The sequence below is a fragment of a genome, unplaced genomic scaffold (assembly GCF_019419815.1).
Source record: "Pyrus x bretschneideri cultivar Hongxiangsu unplaced genomic scaffold, Pyrus_bretschneideri_v1 Contig4, whole genome shotgun sequence".
In the NCBI taxonomy this organism is placed as follows: Eukaryota; Viridiplantae; Streptophyta; class Magnoliopsida; order Rosales; family Rosaceae; genus Pyrus; species Pyrus x bretschneideri.
In genome coordinates this window covers 12,191,421-12,208,393 of record NW_025999723.1, presented here as the reverse complement: position 1 = coordinate 12,208,393, position 16,973 = coordinate 12,191,421, and the positions used below count along the sequence as shown (strand labels likewise).

The following is a 16,973-nucleotide window of genomic DNA, read 5'->3' as shown; positions in this document are numbered from 1 at the left end:
GTCTCGTTTGTATCAATGTGTCCGTGTGTTTGTCTCAACGCTCAGAAACTCTCTCTCAGAAGCGTACACGACACAACTTGGTACATACATTTTCCCGTACAGCTCCAAAGTAAAGGTTTTTAGGGAAAGAGAAAGTCAGAGAGTGTGGGTCGTGGGATGGTGGCGACGGGTGAGTAGTGGCGACTTTGATGATGGTCTGGAACAGCAGAGGAGAGAAAATGGAGAGAGAGAGAGAGCCCAAACTTTTCTTCAATACAAAGCCTCCCCTCAATGGAATGGACCCCATCAAAAATCAATCCTAACCCCAACTGTCACGTACTCTTCTTCTACTCTCTCTCTCTCTCTCTCTCTCTCTCTCTCTAACCCAACGCCACCAGCAAACATTGTAAAGCTTTTGTCTTTCCCTTTCCCACCACCACTTCCCTCTTCTCTCCCTCCACTTTTCTCAGTCTTTAATGGCTGCCCATTTCACTATGCTCCTTATAAAATAGTGGGTCGGTGCTGGATTACCACTTCCACCCCATTTTTGGCTGTAAAAAAAGATGCCCACTTAGCAAAAAAATTAGAGAAGTCTTTGTTTTTTTCACCATTGTTTGGTTCAATTTTCTTGAATTTAATCTTGGTTTTCTCCAAAACTTCTCATATTTTCATCACTGGAGATAATTCTGCAGAAAAAAAAAAATATTGGGCTGGATTTTGGGTGTTTCAAAAGGGTCGTTTTCAATGCTGCATTGCACTGAGCTGAAACTTTCATGCTGTGCTGTTGTTTTTTTAATAAGAAAAACAAAAATCACCAGACGCGTGCCTGCAATTTTCTGAATTATCAATTCCATCGTGCAGAGCTCATGAATTTTGGATCGAATTTCTGAAAAGGAGAATTTGGGTTTCTCTCAAACTTTTGTGCATCTCAAGCTTCTGATCAATTCTCCAACATCATTGCTTACTTTTGTTCCCTGAAATTTGAGGGGTCAAATTTTTACCTTTGACCCCATTTGTGATGATCATAAGAATTGAGGAGGCATAATTGTCTTTGATAAGTCTTTAAGGCCAAATTGCAGTAAATTTGAGCTTTTAGGAGTGAAAAAAGAAGGCTTTTGGTATCTTAAGCTTCACTCTGTGAGAAAACTTGAGGAATTGGAATTGGAATCTGTTTGGTTTATGCAACGGACTTTTTATCCAGCTGCATTTCTGTTCTTTCGCTGTATCGAATTCGAGCCTCTGAATTTGAGGTAATTCCTTCATGCATGCCAAATTTTAATGATCAGAGTACCATCAGCATCTTGTATTTGATCCTTCTTGGAGTCAAATTTTGCCATGATTTGGTAGACATTTCTTTATCTTTGAAGTTTTATGTATCATTCAACTGCTGTTTGTTGAGTTTTTGGTTTTGCTGTTTGTTGGGAGTTTCTTGTAGCCGGGAGAGTGACAGATTTTGGATGAACAAAGCCTGTTAAAGTTAAATATTCATCCCTTAGTTATGGCAAAGAAGTCCCAGAAACGCTCTGTGCGGTATGAAAAAGATCAGTTGGGCTGCATGTGGGGTTTGATCAGTATCTTTGACTTCCGGCACGGCCGCCCCACCTGGAAGCTGATTTCTGATAAGAGGCATGGAAGTAAGCAAGCTGTTGGTAAGAACTAAGAATTCACCTTTAACTGGAAGTGGTATTTTCAACATCCAAGGCTTTTTTCTGCTATTTGTTGCCAAGTTTTTTCATGCTGAATTGAAGTCACTCTGTGTTTTGGGCATTCTCTGGACAATTTTACTTAGTTGACATGTTTATCTGATGGGTTTTTCTTACTCTGACCTAAAATTAGGTTGATCTTTAGTAAATTTGATTTGGAATCATCAAAAGGGCAATATTTCGTGTTGTCGTTGAATTTCTATTCTCTTTCTGCAGGTACTGGAATTTCAAGGAATAAGTTCAAGAGTTTGAGCAATTTGGATGAAAATTTCAAGGCACCCTTGTAAGTGTTGTTAACTTACATGCATATATACCCAACTGAGCTTGTACTTTGAAATTATATGCTAGTTTCTCCCAAGAAGCAAGAGTGAGGCGGGGGGAGGGCGAAGCTGGGGAGTTTATGTAGTTATTCACTAATTGAGTGATTGTGTAACTTATAGACTCTTACTAAAATGATTCAGGATGACAATGAGAGCTCGAAAGCAATAGTGGCAGTAGATGCTTGCAAGCCTAGTGTGAAGAAACTCATGGAAGAAGAAATGTCCGGTAAGCAGGACATGAAAAAGGAGAGAAGCGAGAGAAGCAATGATGTAGTGGAAACTAGACAGTCTGATTCAAGCCAGAGCAGAAAGGACCACAAAAGATCAAAGACGACTCGCAAGAAAAGTCGTGATATGGACAACCATAATTTGAATGCTTTTGAGAACTCAGAATCTGGATGCTCTTGCAATCAGAATCGAGAGCAGAAACCTAGAAGTAACGTTGGCATGGATGAGATAATAGAAGAGGTATGTTGCCAGATCCATCAGAAATATATTAATGATGCGAATCATGATGTGAATGGTGAAACTCCTGCAAAACCAAACTGCAAGCATTCTGATTTCGAAGAGAAATTATGCGTGGCAATCAAGGAATTCACGAATCATAAGTTTACTGATGGGAAACAGCTTGCGGAAGATCAGAAAATCCACCACTTCAAAGAACTACTTGATGCGCTCGAGGTCTTAAGTTCAGATGAGGAATTGCGTCTGAAACTTTTGCAGGATCCAAACTCGCTGCTGGCAAAACAAGTCCAAAAGTTAAAGGATGCTCAGATAGAGAAGGATGAAGAATGCGTTTCCTTTGCAGAGTCCAAGTTGTCGGAACAGAAGCTTGGTGATGTTAAACAATCTGAGGAGCTTGTCAACCGTAAACGGCGGTACTTTTTCAGTAGAAAGGTCAAGCCTCAGGAAAGAAACCCAAGTAAGGAAAATGAGGACTCTGAAGCTTCAAAGATGATCGTCATTTTGAAGCCTGGGCCTCCAGCATTACAAAATTCTGAAATTGAAGATAGTACAACCCCAGAATCCCATAACATTGTAAGAAACAGAGGACCAAGTGAAGAGTTGGTTCCCACTTTTTTCTTTCGGAAATAAAAAGGAAACTGAAGAATGCAATGGGAAAGCAACAGCATGGGGCATCTACTGTTGGAAGTTCAAACAGACTGCCTTATGGGCGTCAAAATTCGGGAGGTAGAGACAAAGGAACTGGTAGGGAAAAACTAGGAAGTTCCTCTGGTAAAGAACATTTCTACATTGAAAGAATTGCTAAACCTTCTAGTGGTGTCAAGAGGGCAGAAAAGACTGGGAAAGTGAAAGAATCTGAAATAAGTTTGAAACATGAAAATCATGGCCTTGCGGATGAAAGGCTATCTAAACTCTACATTGAGGCCAGGAAGCATCTCTGTGAGATGCTGAGTAATGGAGATGAAGGTGTAGATATCTCAAGACAGCAGTTTCCTAAAACCTTGGGGAGGATTCTCTCTCTTCCAGAGTACAATGTTTCTCCTTTTGACAGTCCTGGAAGGGACTTGGAGCACGGCTTTGTTACCGCACAGATGAGATTATCAGTCTATGACAAACTTTTGAAGGCCAATGAGAATAAAAGATCTCCTAAGCGAGAGAAGAATGTCAGCCCTCTTGGTGAGGTAGCAGTAGCACACAACTTAGAGAGTCTGCCATCTGTTTCAGACAACAACGTTGATTGTAAAGTACAGCCGACTAACTCAATACCAAGTACCTCAGATAATCTGATTCATGATAATGAAGTTGAAGAAATCCATCCTTTCATCATGGATGAGAAGAACTCTGAAGGTATTGATTCTCTCAGCTGTTGAATTTACAATGACAAACATTTTGAATCTTTGATTAGTGTCTCTGCTTGCTTTTAAATTCTTTGTTATTTTAGCGTTTTATAAATTTTTTGTAGGTGATGTCAAGATTGAAAAAGAAAATGAAATTGTTGTTCGGGAAGAAGCTCTCTCTGAATGCACTGGTTCTTCAGTTGCCATAAATGACCAAAATGAGGACATGTCTGAGATTTTTAATGATAGAAGATTTTCGGAATGCTCACAACAGGTAATACTATCTTACTTTATCGGGCATGTGATTTTTTCTTCTTTTATTTTCAAATTTTCACATGTGAAGAAAAACTGTGTTAAGATGAGTATCAGTTTGAAATCAACATTTTTATTGGGTAAATCAATATATTATTCTCTCTAAAGCTCTGAAACACATTTAAAGGTCTTTCAAGATCTACTAAAGCTATTTCATGTAATGTATATATCTAAATCTTTAAACAAATGACCAAACACATGCTTTCTTTTGCTCTCCCTAACCAAACACCAAGCTCTTATGAAAAACTGTCATCTGTAATGATGTATTATTGGATTTTCGTCTATGTCAACATATAAGGATGACGGGATGAGAGGGGCATTACTGGGCAAGACCCAAGTATTAGTCTTATCTACATGTGCATTTTCTTTGGTAAACTTGCTGGTTATATGCGTCATCTCTATCCTGACAATCATTTTTACCTATCTTCTAGGATTCATATGACGAAAACCCAGTGCAATCTTCTTCATTAGCATCCCCTTCCAGCTCTTCAACCACCAAGCATGTTGAAGATTTAGAAAGTGCTATTGATATACAAGAGCGTCCAAGTCCTGTCTCAGTTCTTGAGCCACTATTCACAGAGGATGATATCAGCCCTGGGAAAACGATTTCTCGATTTGGTATGCTTCATACTAAGACAATTGATTGACTTCAAATCCTAGTATGCTTTTTGCATTTCTCCATTAATATTAATTCATTCACTGATCTGCAGGAGAGCTACAACCACTAAAGATCGAATTTGAAGATTATGAGCCTTCAGCCACTGAGCAAGCTAACAATGCAAAAACCTGTACAGAAGGCAAGGAACTAATGTTTGATTTTGTAAAAGCAGTCATGCAAGCCTCCAGCTTCAATTGGGATGACTTCTGTATGAAGTGGCTTTCCTCTGACCAACTTATTGAGCCATCATTGTGTGATGAGGTAGAATTTTTTCCTAACCAGCTTTGCTATGAGCCGAAGCTCCTTTTTGACTGTATTAATGAAGTTCTGCTGGAGTTCTGTGGGCGTTATTATGGTTGCTTCCCTCGGGTGTCATCTGCGAAACCTAGTATAAGGTCAATACCAGATTTGAAAACTGCTATACATGAGGTCTGGATAGAAGTTTATTGGCATCTCCATCCACTTCCATTGCCTCAAACATTGGACCAGATTGTCACAAAAGACATGTCAAGAACTGGAACGTGGATGGACCTTCGATTTGATGCTGAGATCATTGGTGTCGACATGGGTGAAGCCATTCTCCAAGAATTGATGGAAGACGCCATATTAAGCTATGTAGAAGGAAGTCTCAGAAGTGAAGATACTTCAGTTATGGCTGAGTCAAATGAAACAGAGAGCATTCTCATCTTATAAAACTCAGTCTGACTTCGATTTGCCCATACCGAATACCAAGCCACCTTCTCGCTGTGGCAGTTGGAAAGCAAGTCATATATGTGCATCCAAAGGGTGAGAAGCAACATTTTAGCTTTCTTGGAGCACCATGGATCTGGTAGGAATTGGCTTTGCAACTTTGTTAACTGAAATCATGTAGATAGTACATAATCTGTCACATGTCAAAACTAAGGCTCACGGGGCGCCCGGAGCAGCAGTCATCACCTGAAAGTCCTTGATAGCTTGGGAACCAATATTCGGTCTGCAAGAACTCGGAAACTCTCTGCAAGTCGATTATACAAGACAGATAAGTAATTTTGAGAGTTGATCTTATAAGTGTGGATTTATAGAGGGTTGGAGTGTTTAGTAGAGGGTGTTGTTGATTTCATTCATTGTCAACTGTGTTCTTTGTATTTTACTGTTTCATTTGAAACCTGAAAGGGTTGTTTTGTGACTGACTATTACTGGTGTTGTAATTAGCAATTACAAAGAAAATAAAAAGCTCATGCTAAGTTTGTTATGTGGAATTGGATTTAACAAGTTGGATTGTAAATTTGCATTTCTGAAAAAATTATATTACATATGAAGTGGAGATTCTGTTATTTGATGCAAGTTTTTTTCTATCTTAAATTTAAATTAAGAAATTAGCAAATTTTTTATTTTATTTTTACAAACGATGGTATAACGTGGACAAAATTCATCTAAACTAGAAGGAGGAGGTTCGAACTTGATGTAGTGGTGGGCGCATATTGCTCTAGCCAACTTGGTTAAGCTCAAGTTTGCAGAAATTAACAATATTGAATTCAATACTTTGACGTTTTTGCCCATATCGGATATGTTTGGGCAAGGAACCTTCAAATTTTAAGGGATTTAAGCATGGTGATGAAGAAAATGATTTTGATAGGAGTAGGAGGGTTTAAAAATGCACCACATAAGCATTTAAAAAGGCATATACAGGAATTTGCAAATGACTACCTTCCTCTTATCTAACTTTTTGTGATCTATTTCTTCAAGTTGCCTGAATACATTGAAATTTCGAAGTTGGATTTCACTAGCGCTCTTAACGATCCTACGAAATTCATATTGCTAATTTAGATAAATCTTTAGTCCATTCTTTTTATCTTTCCTTGTGAACTGAATAACTGTAATAACTATTACCACACAAGCCTCTTTAATAATAACAAAGCAATTATTTCTTAAGAAAGTGACTAATAAATTAATACAAGAATGTTGTGCAGAGCAGCTCATTTGCCTCCCATAACACAATTTACAGATACTACACAAATTAGCATTCTCATGAATATTGTAGTTGAACATTAACTCTATGCACGAAAATTGTATGAGGTTGAGTGAAAGAGAACCAAAGCTCTAGAGATTCACTTTCGACAATTTGAGATGGCTAATTTTCTTTTCCTAATATAAGTTGAAATGGTTACTTTTGCCTTTTCTTCGCCCGTAGAGATGGGGTTACTGGAGCTGCCGGTCTTTTCTTTGCAAACGCACTGGTTCTGCTGTCGTCTTCATCATCATCATCGTCATAATCTCTAGCAGCTAGTGCAGACTCCTCCGCAACTTTGGCAGCATTTCTTCTTGCGGCATCCAACTTGTAATGTAATTTCCTTTCAAGGGGATCATTTGAAGGTACAAATTTGGATGGCCGGGGAACTACAGCACCTAGTCCAAGCCTGCAAAATCCAATAACAGTTCTGCAGAAAGTCAACAACGATACGTAACAGCCGATGTATACAAACTAAAGATAATTATACTCTCTTAACCACCCAAATAAATAAATGAATCAACTTGCCTAGCAGGTCGAGCATGTATTTCAAATGGCTCATCTTTTGCAGGTTCATTCACGGTATTAAGCATTTTTTAGCCTGCACATCAGTTAATCAAAGTTAGCTTTTTGAACGTCAACAACGTTGCAAAGAACTGTATAATACTTAAAACAACACGATTCACGACACCCCATTCATAAGACCAGACATGCTAGGAGTAACCAGAAATCAGTACATTGTTCATAGCACTATGGGGAAAAATCATCTCACCAAATCCAAAGCTCTATCCAATTTAACTATTCCGGGACGTTCCTTTTTCTGCGGCGTCTAGTCGATGCTCATTGCAACTCCTTGCACAGCCTGCGGAAGATAAAACCCAATTCATCAAGTAACAGTTAAATAGCCAAAAGGGTTTTGGCTACAATCATTCGTTTCAGTTTGAAGCATGGAACCAACAATGTGGATTGAAACCTAAAGTCTGTGCTGAGCCTACAATTTCAAAGCACTTTAAAATCAAAGCTTCCCTAACGGTACTGAAATATTGGCAAACCCAAATCAAATCAGAAAATCTAACAACGAAAACACCATAACTGAAGCGGATACAAAGCTACGGTTTTGAAGAACGTACCAATTCCCAGAAAAGGCGAGGTATTGGGAAGGTTTGAATTGGGTTCTGAGCAGGAGTGAGGATTTTAGGGTATTTTTATGGCAATGGCGTGCCAAAGGCCAAGACTTTGGGAGAAAGAACTGCGAAAATAAAAGTAAAAAAATGAGATTGCAACGGCGAGGAGGGTATGAGATTCAAAGAGAAATAAATGGGTTTTCTGAATTTGAAAAAGAGACAGAGATTGATGCTTTTACAGGTTTTCTTTTGTCGGGCTTCAACTGAACAAGAGCGTTGGTAAGTTACTTCTCGGCTTAAATTATTGTATTCCTACTAACAATCTTATTGCATAATGGATGTATTTGTCTGTGTGAATGTATATTTGTATTATGAATGTATATGTAATGTACATATGAATTGTGTTTCTTTATTTGTACGCTTGATAATAGGATTTTTACCACCTGTAAAAGTAGAGATAAAAACACTTAAAAATACTTGTAAGAGTACAAGGTAATCATAATATAATTGACTCTAGCAAAGTCGTTCTTCACAGAGATTGAATGAATAATTTATGTAAAAATCAAATCTTAATTAATTATTTAAAAACAAAGTTTGAAAAATGTTGATTTTATAACCTAAAATATTAAAAATAGATTTAATTAAAAAAATTAGAGAAATCGGCAAAGTAAGAAAAACTAAAGAAAACGGTTTGAAAACTAAATTGTAAAAGCATTAGGGTTCCACTATCATCTTAACAATCCTTTGTAGTTTTACAATTATCAATTACTAGAAGCCATACTCAATCCTCTGGTGATATTCCAATCGAATTGTATTCGATTACTTATCTGAACATCCTAATGGTAGCTAAACTTTAAGATATAGAGATAGTTTAAACACAGTGATTTATAATTCAAAGTATGCATGAATAATATCATAAGTAATTAAATAAAAGACTATATATTCATGCTAAGGCTCATGACGTTGCCATAGTAAAAGAAAATTAGTTACGAATAATCATAAAAAACAAAAGTAATTTTATTTAAATGGAAAAAAGATAGAGAACACCTTGAAAGAAGAATAAAAATCTTCAGAGCCTAACCAAGTTCTCCAAATTGATGCGTAAAGAACCCTAATGGCTAAATAGTCTTATTTATACTACTACAAAATAAAATTCTTTCTAGAAAAGGTCCTTTAAAAACTAGAAAACAAAATATAATAAGATACCTAGGAAATACATTCACCATAAGGAATCGCACGTTTCTGGAGTTTCAGGGCTCCAAATTAGGCCCAAGATAACTCTTCTTAAAAGTTGTCCCAAACACATTCCCAGAGGGGCTCTTCATCAAAAGACATTCTTGGACACCAAAAAACCTAATAAAGCCCAAAAACATCACTTTAGCTGCACTGCTTACTAGGCCTTTATTTCATTGCCAAAAAATTACTATTTGGTAGAAAAGTATGAAACTTTGATACGATCAAGCTAAGAGACTCACGAACGTCCACCAATTGGAATTACTCCAAAATTAAACCGTTTGATCACTTTTTGCTCAAGAAGAAGTCGCATGTCCTACATGGAAAATATAATTCAAAGTATCAAGTTTCACCAAATACCAAAACATACCAAGAATAGGGTTATATATAATATAAAATCGACTCATCACTTGGTGTCAAGGACAATTGCATTTTGATTTACTATGTGGAAATGATATGCTTTATATGTAACTTTGTATAACCATATTAGAAGTTGTATTTGAATGCAAGCATGCAGAAAACAAGGGGAAAAAATGTAAAACTTGAATACCATTTTGATGTGGTATTCAAATGATTTAGTATTTGAAACCATAAATCGGTATGAACCGAACCAAAACCGATGTAACTGAACAATACAATTTTAGTAATCTATCTATATATATAAAGAGAAAGCCCAAATAGGTGAAACATTATAAAATCCCTAAAATATCCCCTCTTCATACAAAAAACCGATGGATAATTGCCTAAAAAATAGGGCCAAAGTTGTAATTTTATACTATTAAAAATTATTTGGAACTTAAAAATCAAAATACAAAAAGCGGATTGCTCCACTGCGAACAACATATGCACCCACCTTAACACCGACATTGTCAACCACCAGATTTAAATACCCACATTTGAAATTCATTGTGACCCTTAGATTAGTCATCCCACAAATAAGGGTCACAATAAATCGCAATTTACACTTCCACCAAAAATGAAAATCACAATTAAAAAATATTAAAATTGACAAACACTCTAGATAAGATTGAATTCTCTATCACGTTGGCACACTAAGCACTGTCACAGTTGCGGCGGTTGCAAAAGAGGAACAATGGGTTACTCCATCACCTATGCATACAAAAGAGGAAACAAACCCACTTTTGTCTTCTGCACAGATCCCCTTTCTTCCGCGTGGTTTTTTTCAAAATCTCCTCTGCATCCACACTCGATTTAGACAAGATTTCAGGTGATTTTTTTTCCTAATTCCTTCGCTTTTTTTGCTTTACAATCGATTACCTTTCTTAGAACATTGAAGAATATTGATTATTTGCTTCATTTATTTGATTTGGTTGTGGATTATTTACTTTTTTGGGTCTGTTTAGAGTTCGCAAATTGCATGAACACTTCAATTTCTTGGTTACTTAAGTAATTGCTGCAATTTGCCATATGGTTTTTTCTTTTTTGGATTCAATTTTTTTCATTTGTATGATTTTAATCGGTGGTTATCAGTTGCATGCATTGAGTATAAAATTTGGCGTCATTTGTTTCTCTTTGTTTATGAAGGATATTTTTTGGCATCGTAATTTTTGGTGATAAATATCCGTGATGGTTGTAACTTGTAAAAAACTAATAAGCAAAGTTCAATTGTTTGTTTACAGTTTATTGTGTTGGATCCTATCATCATTTACAATTCATAACAAGAAGCTTCCTTTGCAATCACAAACAGTTGCTTGGTTTCATAGAAAACGTAAGCTTCTGAAATTTAATGCAATTTCCAAATATTCGAACAAACTTATGCTAAGTACTTTTCTTTAGTAGCATAAAATTGTAGCTTAGTAAGAAAACCCATGAGTTTGACTTTACTCAGTTTTGACTTTATACTACTTCCTTGCGACTCAATTAAACTGAAGACCACAAAACATTATTATTGGATGTCGATTGAATTTTGTTTTGATATTAGGTGTTAGCTGTTATGTATTTAGCACATTTTATCAAATATGTCTTTTCACAAGTCGAATTTAATTAAATTGGTATTGAACAATATTATTTTAGTGGATTTGTTTAAAAAGTGTAATTAATTTCTTATTGAGTATAAATCTATCTATTTACACATACTTCATCTAAATCAATGGAGATCTCACGATGGCACTCTGTGTACGTGTTCACTTCCAAAGTAGTTTGGTTTTAATTATTTATGTAATACAGTTGATGTACTAACTGATTAGTTTCCAAAAGGAATTCTTTTCTCATGCGTATGAAAGTAGCGCCCGTGATTGGCTTTCAGATTTACTATACAAATTTATTACAAAAATCTTTTTATTATACAAAAGTTCACTACTCAAATGAAATATACTAGCCTCTCTGCACACATTCATGTGCAAGAGTGAGATGACTTTTTTTAATCACGGGTGTGTTTTTCATTCTAATTTGTTTGAACAAATCGACTAATTGTTTTATTTACTAAACTGGTCCAAGCTTGATATTCTTTTAATTAGTGTAGACGAATTCACTAAAATCATTCCAGTACTCTACAGGTTCAACATTTAGAAGTTGTTATATTAAATGTTAGTGTGAATCTACATACGGAATTGACTTCACACACTTCCATTGAGTTTATGGTGGAAAGATTTGATGTGGCCAAGCGAACCATTAGGTATTCATCTCTGCGTTTTTTTTCTTCTTTTAAGAAATTTTATTTCATTTCACAGTTTCAATGTATTCATTGAGGTAGTTGGTGGAGGAGAAGACTACTACTGTATGAACAATACAACTCATGATCATTATTCGAAAGAGAGGTACCATACAAATAACTAAAATATGACTTTCATTTCCATCCACTTATTTGCTATTGTCGGATTATATGATTCACCATGAAAATTAGAATTGTTATAGGGGGATGGATTATGGCTGACTATAAATTCTATGAAACATTTGTGACGTGTAAAGTTGATAAAATATGTTGTAATTTTTAATTATATGTTCATACTCTTTGTTAGATAATGGCACTAAGAGATGCATAGATTTTAAAATCAGGATCCCACCAAACAGATGTATGGTAGTTTTGCATCTTTTTATATTTAAAGACATGGCTAAGTTCTTAGTCATTTTTCACTAATGAAGGTTGCCATTATTATGTTTCAACTGTATTTTTATTTGAAAAAAAATGATTTAATATGCTCACTTAGATATGACAAGGAGTTTACACCAATATACTTATGCTTGTCGGAACTCATAGTTTGAACAACCAAAGACATCCTTCACGTGTTTAACCTTTTAGCTCTTCAATGTTGGTTGTTTCAAAATTTATTGATTTTGTTTGTTTACAGAATTCCACAAGAAATGCAACAAAAAGTGAAGATGACGCCACCTAAAGAAGAGCCACCTAGCAGACATGTTTCTATTTTTTCACCTACTTGGGGCATCTCCGTTAGGGTAAAAATTGTTGATCTTAGTAAACTAATTCTCAAAGAGTTCAAAAAGAAGAAGCACGAACAATATGTATTCCTTAGCTATCTTTTTATTTTAATGAATTAAAATTAGGAAGGAAACATGCCTTATACATAGATTATTCATATAGGTGGTGCATGAAAAATGCTTTGACAGAAATGAAAACTGCTACTACTCCTCACTTCATACGAACCTACAAAGAGGTTCAACAAATTAGGTACAATCCTGATTGTCAAGCATATCTATCTTTGACAGTATTATTTCTTTATGATATGTTTGCCAATTAATTATTTACAGTTATACAAATATATGTGACACACCCTGACCCAGATTGTCCATCTGGACTCTGAATCGAGTTGTGCTGGTCGACACCAGAAGGGTGACGAAACCATAAAGTGTAGTGATGTGGAAAATGTGAATAAATTTAAACCAAAGGGTGCCTAAATATAAGAGTGCACTTGTGAGCGGGAATGAACCCATTTCACACGTGATGTCAAAGCATAAGTAAAGTACAGTAAAGTAGGATGAGAATTATACCATCGAACGTAATCTCCAATATCAATATTTGCCAAGAATCCTCGTCGACATGAAAGCTCAGCACTAAAACTGGAGGGGCGAAAAATAAGGATGAGCGGGCCTAAAAACAAATCTTTGTAAAAACCTTTTCGAAAACATAATAACCTCTCGCCGTAAAACAAGTATAGTTTTCAAAATATACATACTATGTATAGTAAGAAAATACCTACCATAGCCTACAAAATCTCAAGAATTCAATAAAGCACAATATTTCGTAAATAAGTACATGACGTCCGTAATCACATAATCTCGCACACGCAAACATATCATATCGAGTGCTTATCGACACATTCTGAAAAATGAGTTCATGCAGAGATATTCTGACATGAACAAAACTGGGTGTAACAATGATATACGCTCTTGTACTACAATCACGTGAAGATTGGCACTATGTGCAGCATATGCGAGTCCTAATTGCCTTAGCAATCTAGGACAAGACTGACATCTACAATGGAATCAAAGTGAGCGTACGGTGAGATGTGAACATACACGTGAAAGGCTGGTCCTAGCCCAGGTGAGTACTAAAACCGGTGCAGCAACGATGAGCAGATAACATAAATATAGTCATGCCACAGTGATTCAATAATTCTAGTCAACATAACATTATTCATAGCTATAAATTTAGCTAAGGCATTTTGTAAGATTTATAATGATTTTCTAATTCTCATCGTTATGTCATTTCCTATAATTGTTACTTTACTTACGGCAGTCATAAAGAAAATTCATTATTAGAAGTATATATGGAAACTAAACAATTAAATGTATATATCAAAGAAAAGACCCACTCACAGATCATGTCATTGAGTCGAACCCGCCTTGCAAGCATCGAAGATCCTTGCGATGCGTTTCACCTAGAAACGAAACCATTTATGTAAATACGTAACGTATTAACGTATAAACACGTTTTCGTACAAAAGTACGACTAATAAATGAACTATTTTAAAATGATCGAATTTTGAAAAACAGAGGGCAAATTTGGGTCTGGCACATCAAGAAACCTAATGAAGGACCTTGTGTTCCTCGATGCGCAGCCACAAGTGGCTACACAGGCAGCCACATGCAGCATGCGCCGACCACCCTCACGCGTCCACGCTCATGCGAGTACAAATGTACTCGCCGTCTTCGCGAAGCATAGGTTTGGCCTGGTTTTTGGGATGATTTCCAAAGCTCATATCTAGCTCAATTCAACACAAAAATCAATGATACAAAAGCCAATTTGAAGCTAGAAATGTGGGGAACAAAACCATACCAAAGTGGGGCCGAGAATAGGTAAGGGGAGGTGGAGCAAGTGGTAGAGAAGGAGACACGATGAGGGTGTCATCTCGCCATCATGGTGAGTGGTGGCACTATGACAAAGGACCTCGACGGAGTGGCTGAGTTTTGTTGGTCTCTGTAAAACAGAGGAATGAGGGAGAAATGAGGAGTAAAAATATGAGAGAGAAATGGAGAGAGAGTTTGAAACAAGAAAAATAATGAGAGAGAGACTGAGATCTCTAGAAGTGAGGATACAGGATAGGGCAAGAGTAGGGTGTGAGCCCCAAATGTCTCACAAAACATACAAAATATCTCTAAATATGAAATTACCAATTTGCCCTTCACGTTTGTAAATTTGTAAAATCTCTATAGTAGCTCCAAATTCGATTCTACTTGTGCCCACACGTTCGTTGCGTACTACGCAAATACGCTAAAAGAATGAGTCATACGTCTCTCTAAATGATGGTCAATGGAAGTCAAAATCCTTACATCTAGGGGCATTTTCGTCAATTCTCTCTTTTAAAATTAATAAAATTGTAAAATTAGGGACAGGTTGTCACAATGTGGGTGCAAAAAGAAGATTAATCTCAACTATACAATTTTTTCTAAACAAGGTATAATAATGAATTTTTTTTTCATAGTTAAGTATGTAGTACATTCCATTACATTAGTTTCAAATGATCTAAAACTTAATTTTGTCAATATTTTTACAAGCATCATACCTCGCTCAAACTGAAAAAGTTAAAGCATAGGATTAAGGTACAATATCACAATTTTATGTATTTCATAAACATGGTCACAAATAGTTAACTCGAACTTGAAAAAAAATACTTGAACTTACAGTCTTCTTTGAGCAATTGGAGGAAAAGTGTTGCTATTGGAAAACTATCTAATTTGAAGAGTACTTATATTATTACTATTATTCTCTACTTATCACAATGAAGCTTCTATATAGTTAAACTTCTAATTTTATGATATTATTTGTAAATTCACAATGAAAATTGGAAACAAATGGGTGGCAACCATGGCATTGATATTGGAAGAAGAGTTTATGTTTGTAATTTGTAATATTGTGTGTCTCTAAATCAAGATGGGTCTTTTATGAATTTTTAACGTTGGAAACTACAAATTTATCTTCTAATCATATTATAAGTTTTTTTGGTTTTCATGTATGTGTTATAAAAAGTTTCCTCTTTGTAAATTTTTCTTTCTTTTTCCTCTTCATCTTTTTTCTTTTTCTTTTTTGCTTCCTCTATGTTTGTGAGATGCATTGGCTATGGAAGATGTCATGGATTGGACTTACTAAAAAAATGGGGAAAAACATTGAAACGAAGAAGTCAGCGTGGTCTTGGAGCTCATAATTAAGCAATTCAGTAGTGAGCATTTGAAAGTTTGAAACATAAATAAAACCAACAAAAAGAAAAAGTTTGCTTGGTGTCGAACTTTAGAGCCAATCAAGTTCCAACAGTCTATAAAACGAGAATTAAAAAAAATATGAAAAGCAATGCAAATTAAATAACTAAAATTATGGAACTAAATAAAATCCTGATTGAATACACTTATACTTTCAGAGCTTTAATGTGGGTGGTGGTTGATACTGGAAGTGCACACATGAAAGTTTAGGGGGTGTATTCAATTGGATTTAATTTCAATTCCTTTTACAAATCTAGGGGTATTCAATTAGGATTTTAAATTATTCTTTGAAAGTCTATGTGTATTCAATCATGATTTTAAATAAATTTATAACATACTATGTGTATTCAATTAGAATTTGATTTTAAAGGATATGAATGCACCTTAACCTTATCTCACACTGAAATTGAAAGGCCTCTCGCATGCTTGTAAGCGATGGACTGTACACAGGGAGATATGTACATGATAAGGCTTCTCGAGATATGCATATCTTGATAGTACCTTAATATTTTTCGTCTACTTATTATTATTATTTACATCTACATACTATTGTTCATGAACTTCAAGCATAAACTTGCATCCAGAATCTCTTATTGTTTGACGATTGCATGAATAGCAGAATCCCGTATTGTTTGACGATTGCATCAATAAAAGTATGTAGATACTATTGTTATGATGTATGCAAATAGACAATTTATAAAATAATCACTTAAGAAATATAAAAATATCTAAAGAAACACATCTTTGGGACACACAACACCCATGATTCAAAAACGCCTCTCGCTCGTGCGGAGAGGCTAGTGAATTTAAAGGGAGAAGACAAAAATGGTGAAACTTTCATAATATCTAAATTTCTCTTATTGCATTAAGACTTTAAATAAATAAACATTCACAAAAAAGTAGTACAGAATAGATTGTGCGTGGTTAGTAAGTTTATTATTTTTCAAAAATATATATATTTTTAAAAATAAATTATAAAATAAAAAAGAGCTAATTGCCAGATGTAACATCCCACATCGTCCAGGGGAGTGGATATTGTAAGCCTTATATGTATATTCTCATCTTTACCTAGCATGAGGCCTTTTGGGAGCTCACTAGCTTTGGGTTCTGTAGGAACTCCGAAGTTAAGCAAGTTCGCACGAAAGCAATCTCAGGATGGATGACCTACTGGGAAGTTCTCGTG

At 35.5% G+C, this 16,973-nt stretch overlaps 3 protein-coding genes and 1 long non-coding RNA gene across 5 annotated transcripts; 3 read left to right on the top strand and 1 right to left on the bottom strand.

Annotated features, from left to right (window-relative positions):
- Positions 1-189: 189 nt before the first annotated feature.
- LOC103932266 lies at positions 190-6,005 on the top strand. 2 transcript variants are annotated; one of them, XM_009341827.3, is made up of 7 exons: positions 190-1,229; positions 1,415-1,628; positions 1,899-1,965; positions 2,144-3,814; positions 3,930-4,078; positions 4,548-4,734; positions 4,827-6,005. In XM_009341827.3, exons 4-7 carry the CDS (start codon positions 3,118-3,120, stop codon positions 5,465-5,467), a joined length of 1,674 nt encoding a protein of 557 aa, XP_009340102.2. In that variant the 5' UTR covers positions 190-1,229; positions 1,415-1,628; positions 1,899-1,965; positions 2,144-3,117; the 3' UTR covers positions 5,468-6,005. The 2 variants fall into 2 exon arrangements, with proteins under 2 accessions (XP_009340102.2, XP_009340103.2); XM_009341828.3 differs by having other exon boundaries at positions 1,405-1,628.
- Positions 1,478-3,097, top strand: LOC125468823. The gene is made up of 3 exons (XM_048565282.1): positions 1,478-1,628; positions 1,899-1,957; positions 2,123-3,097. The coding sequence occupies exons 1-3, from the start codon at positions 1,478-1,480 to the stop codon at positions 3,095-3,097; spliced, it is 1,185 nt and encodes a 394-aa protein (XP_048421239.1).
- Positions 5,681-7,354, bottom strand: LOC103932271. The gene is made up of 3 exons (XM_009341835.2): positions 7,290-7,354; positions 6,922-7,170; positions 5,681-5,768 (listed from the first exon to the last, which is right to left on the bottom strand). Exons 1-3 carry the CDS (start codon positions 7,352-7,354, stop codon positions 5,681-5,683), a joined length of 402 nt encoding a protein of 133 aa, XP_009340110.2.
- Positions 7,355-10,012: 2,658 nt separating this feature from the next.
- Positions 10,013-12,815, top strand: LOC108865950. The gene is made up of 3 exons (XR_007251183.1): positions 10,013-10,346; positions 10,759-11,895; positions 12,427-12,815. It is a non-coding gene; the product is annotated as an uncharacterized LOC108865950 (long non-coding RNA).
- Positions 12,816-16,973: the final 4,158 nt, after the last annotated feature.

Bases quoted from the DNA above. Each gene is read 5' to 3' on its own strand.
- LOC103932266 (XM_009341827.3), top strand. From the start codon at position 3,118: ATGGGAAAGCAACAGCATGGGGCATCTACTGTTGGAAGTTCAAACAGA. The intron at 3,815-3,929 runs GTATTGATTCTC...AATTTTTTGTAG, and splicing joins GGATGAGAAGAACTCTGAAG to GTGATGTCAAGATTGAAAAA. The intron at 4,735-4,826 runs GTATGCTTCATA...ACTGATCTGCAG, and splicing joins GAAAACGATTTCTCGATTTG to GAGAGCTACAACCACTAAAG.
- LOC125468823 (XM_048565282.1), top strand. From the start codon at position 1,478: ATGGCAAAGAAGTCCCAGAAACGCTCTGTGCGGTATGAAAAAGATCAG. The intron at 1,629-1,898 runs GTAAGAACTAAG...CTCTTTCTGCAG, and splicing joins TGGAAGTAAGCAAGCTGTTG to GTACTGGAATTTCAAGGAAT. The intron at 1,958-2,122 runs GCACCCTTGTAA...TGTAACTTATAG, and splicing joins ATTTGGATGAAAATTTCAAG to ACTCTTACTAAAATGATTCA.
- LOC103932271 (XM_009341835.2), bottom strand. From the start codon at position 7,354: ATGCTTAATACCGTGAATGAACCTGCAAAAGATGAGCCATTTGAAATA. The intron at 7,171-7,289 runs GCAAGTTGATTC...TGGATTTTGCAG, and splicing joins ATACATGCTCGACCTGCTAG to GCTTGGACTAGGTGCTGTAG. The intron at 5,769-6,921 runs GTAACCATTTCA...ATCGACTTGCAG, and splicing joins CGGGCGAAGAAAAGGCAAAA to AGAGTTTCCGAGTTCTTGCA.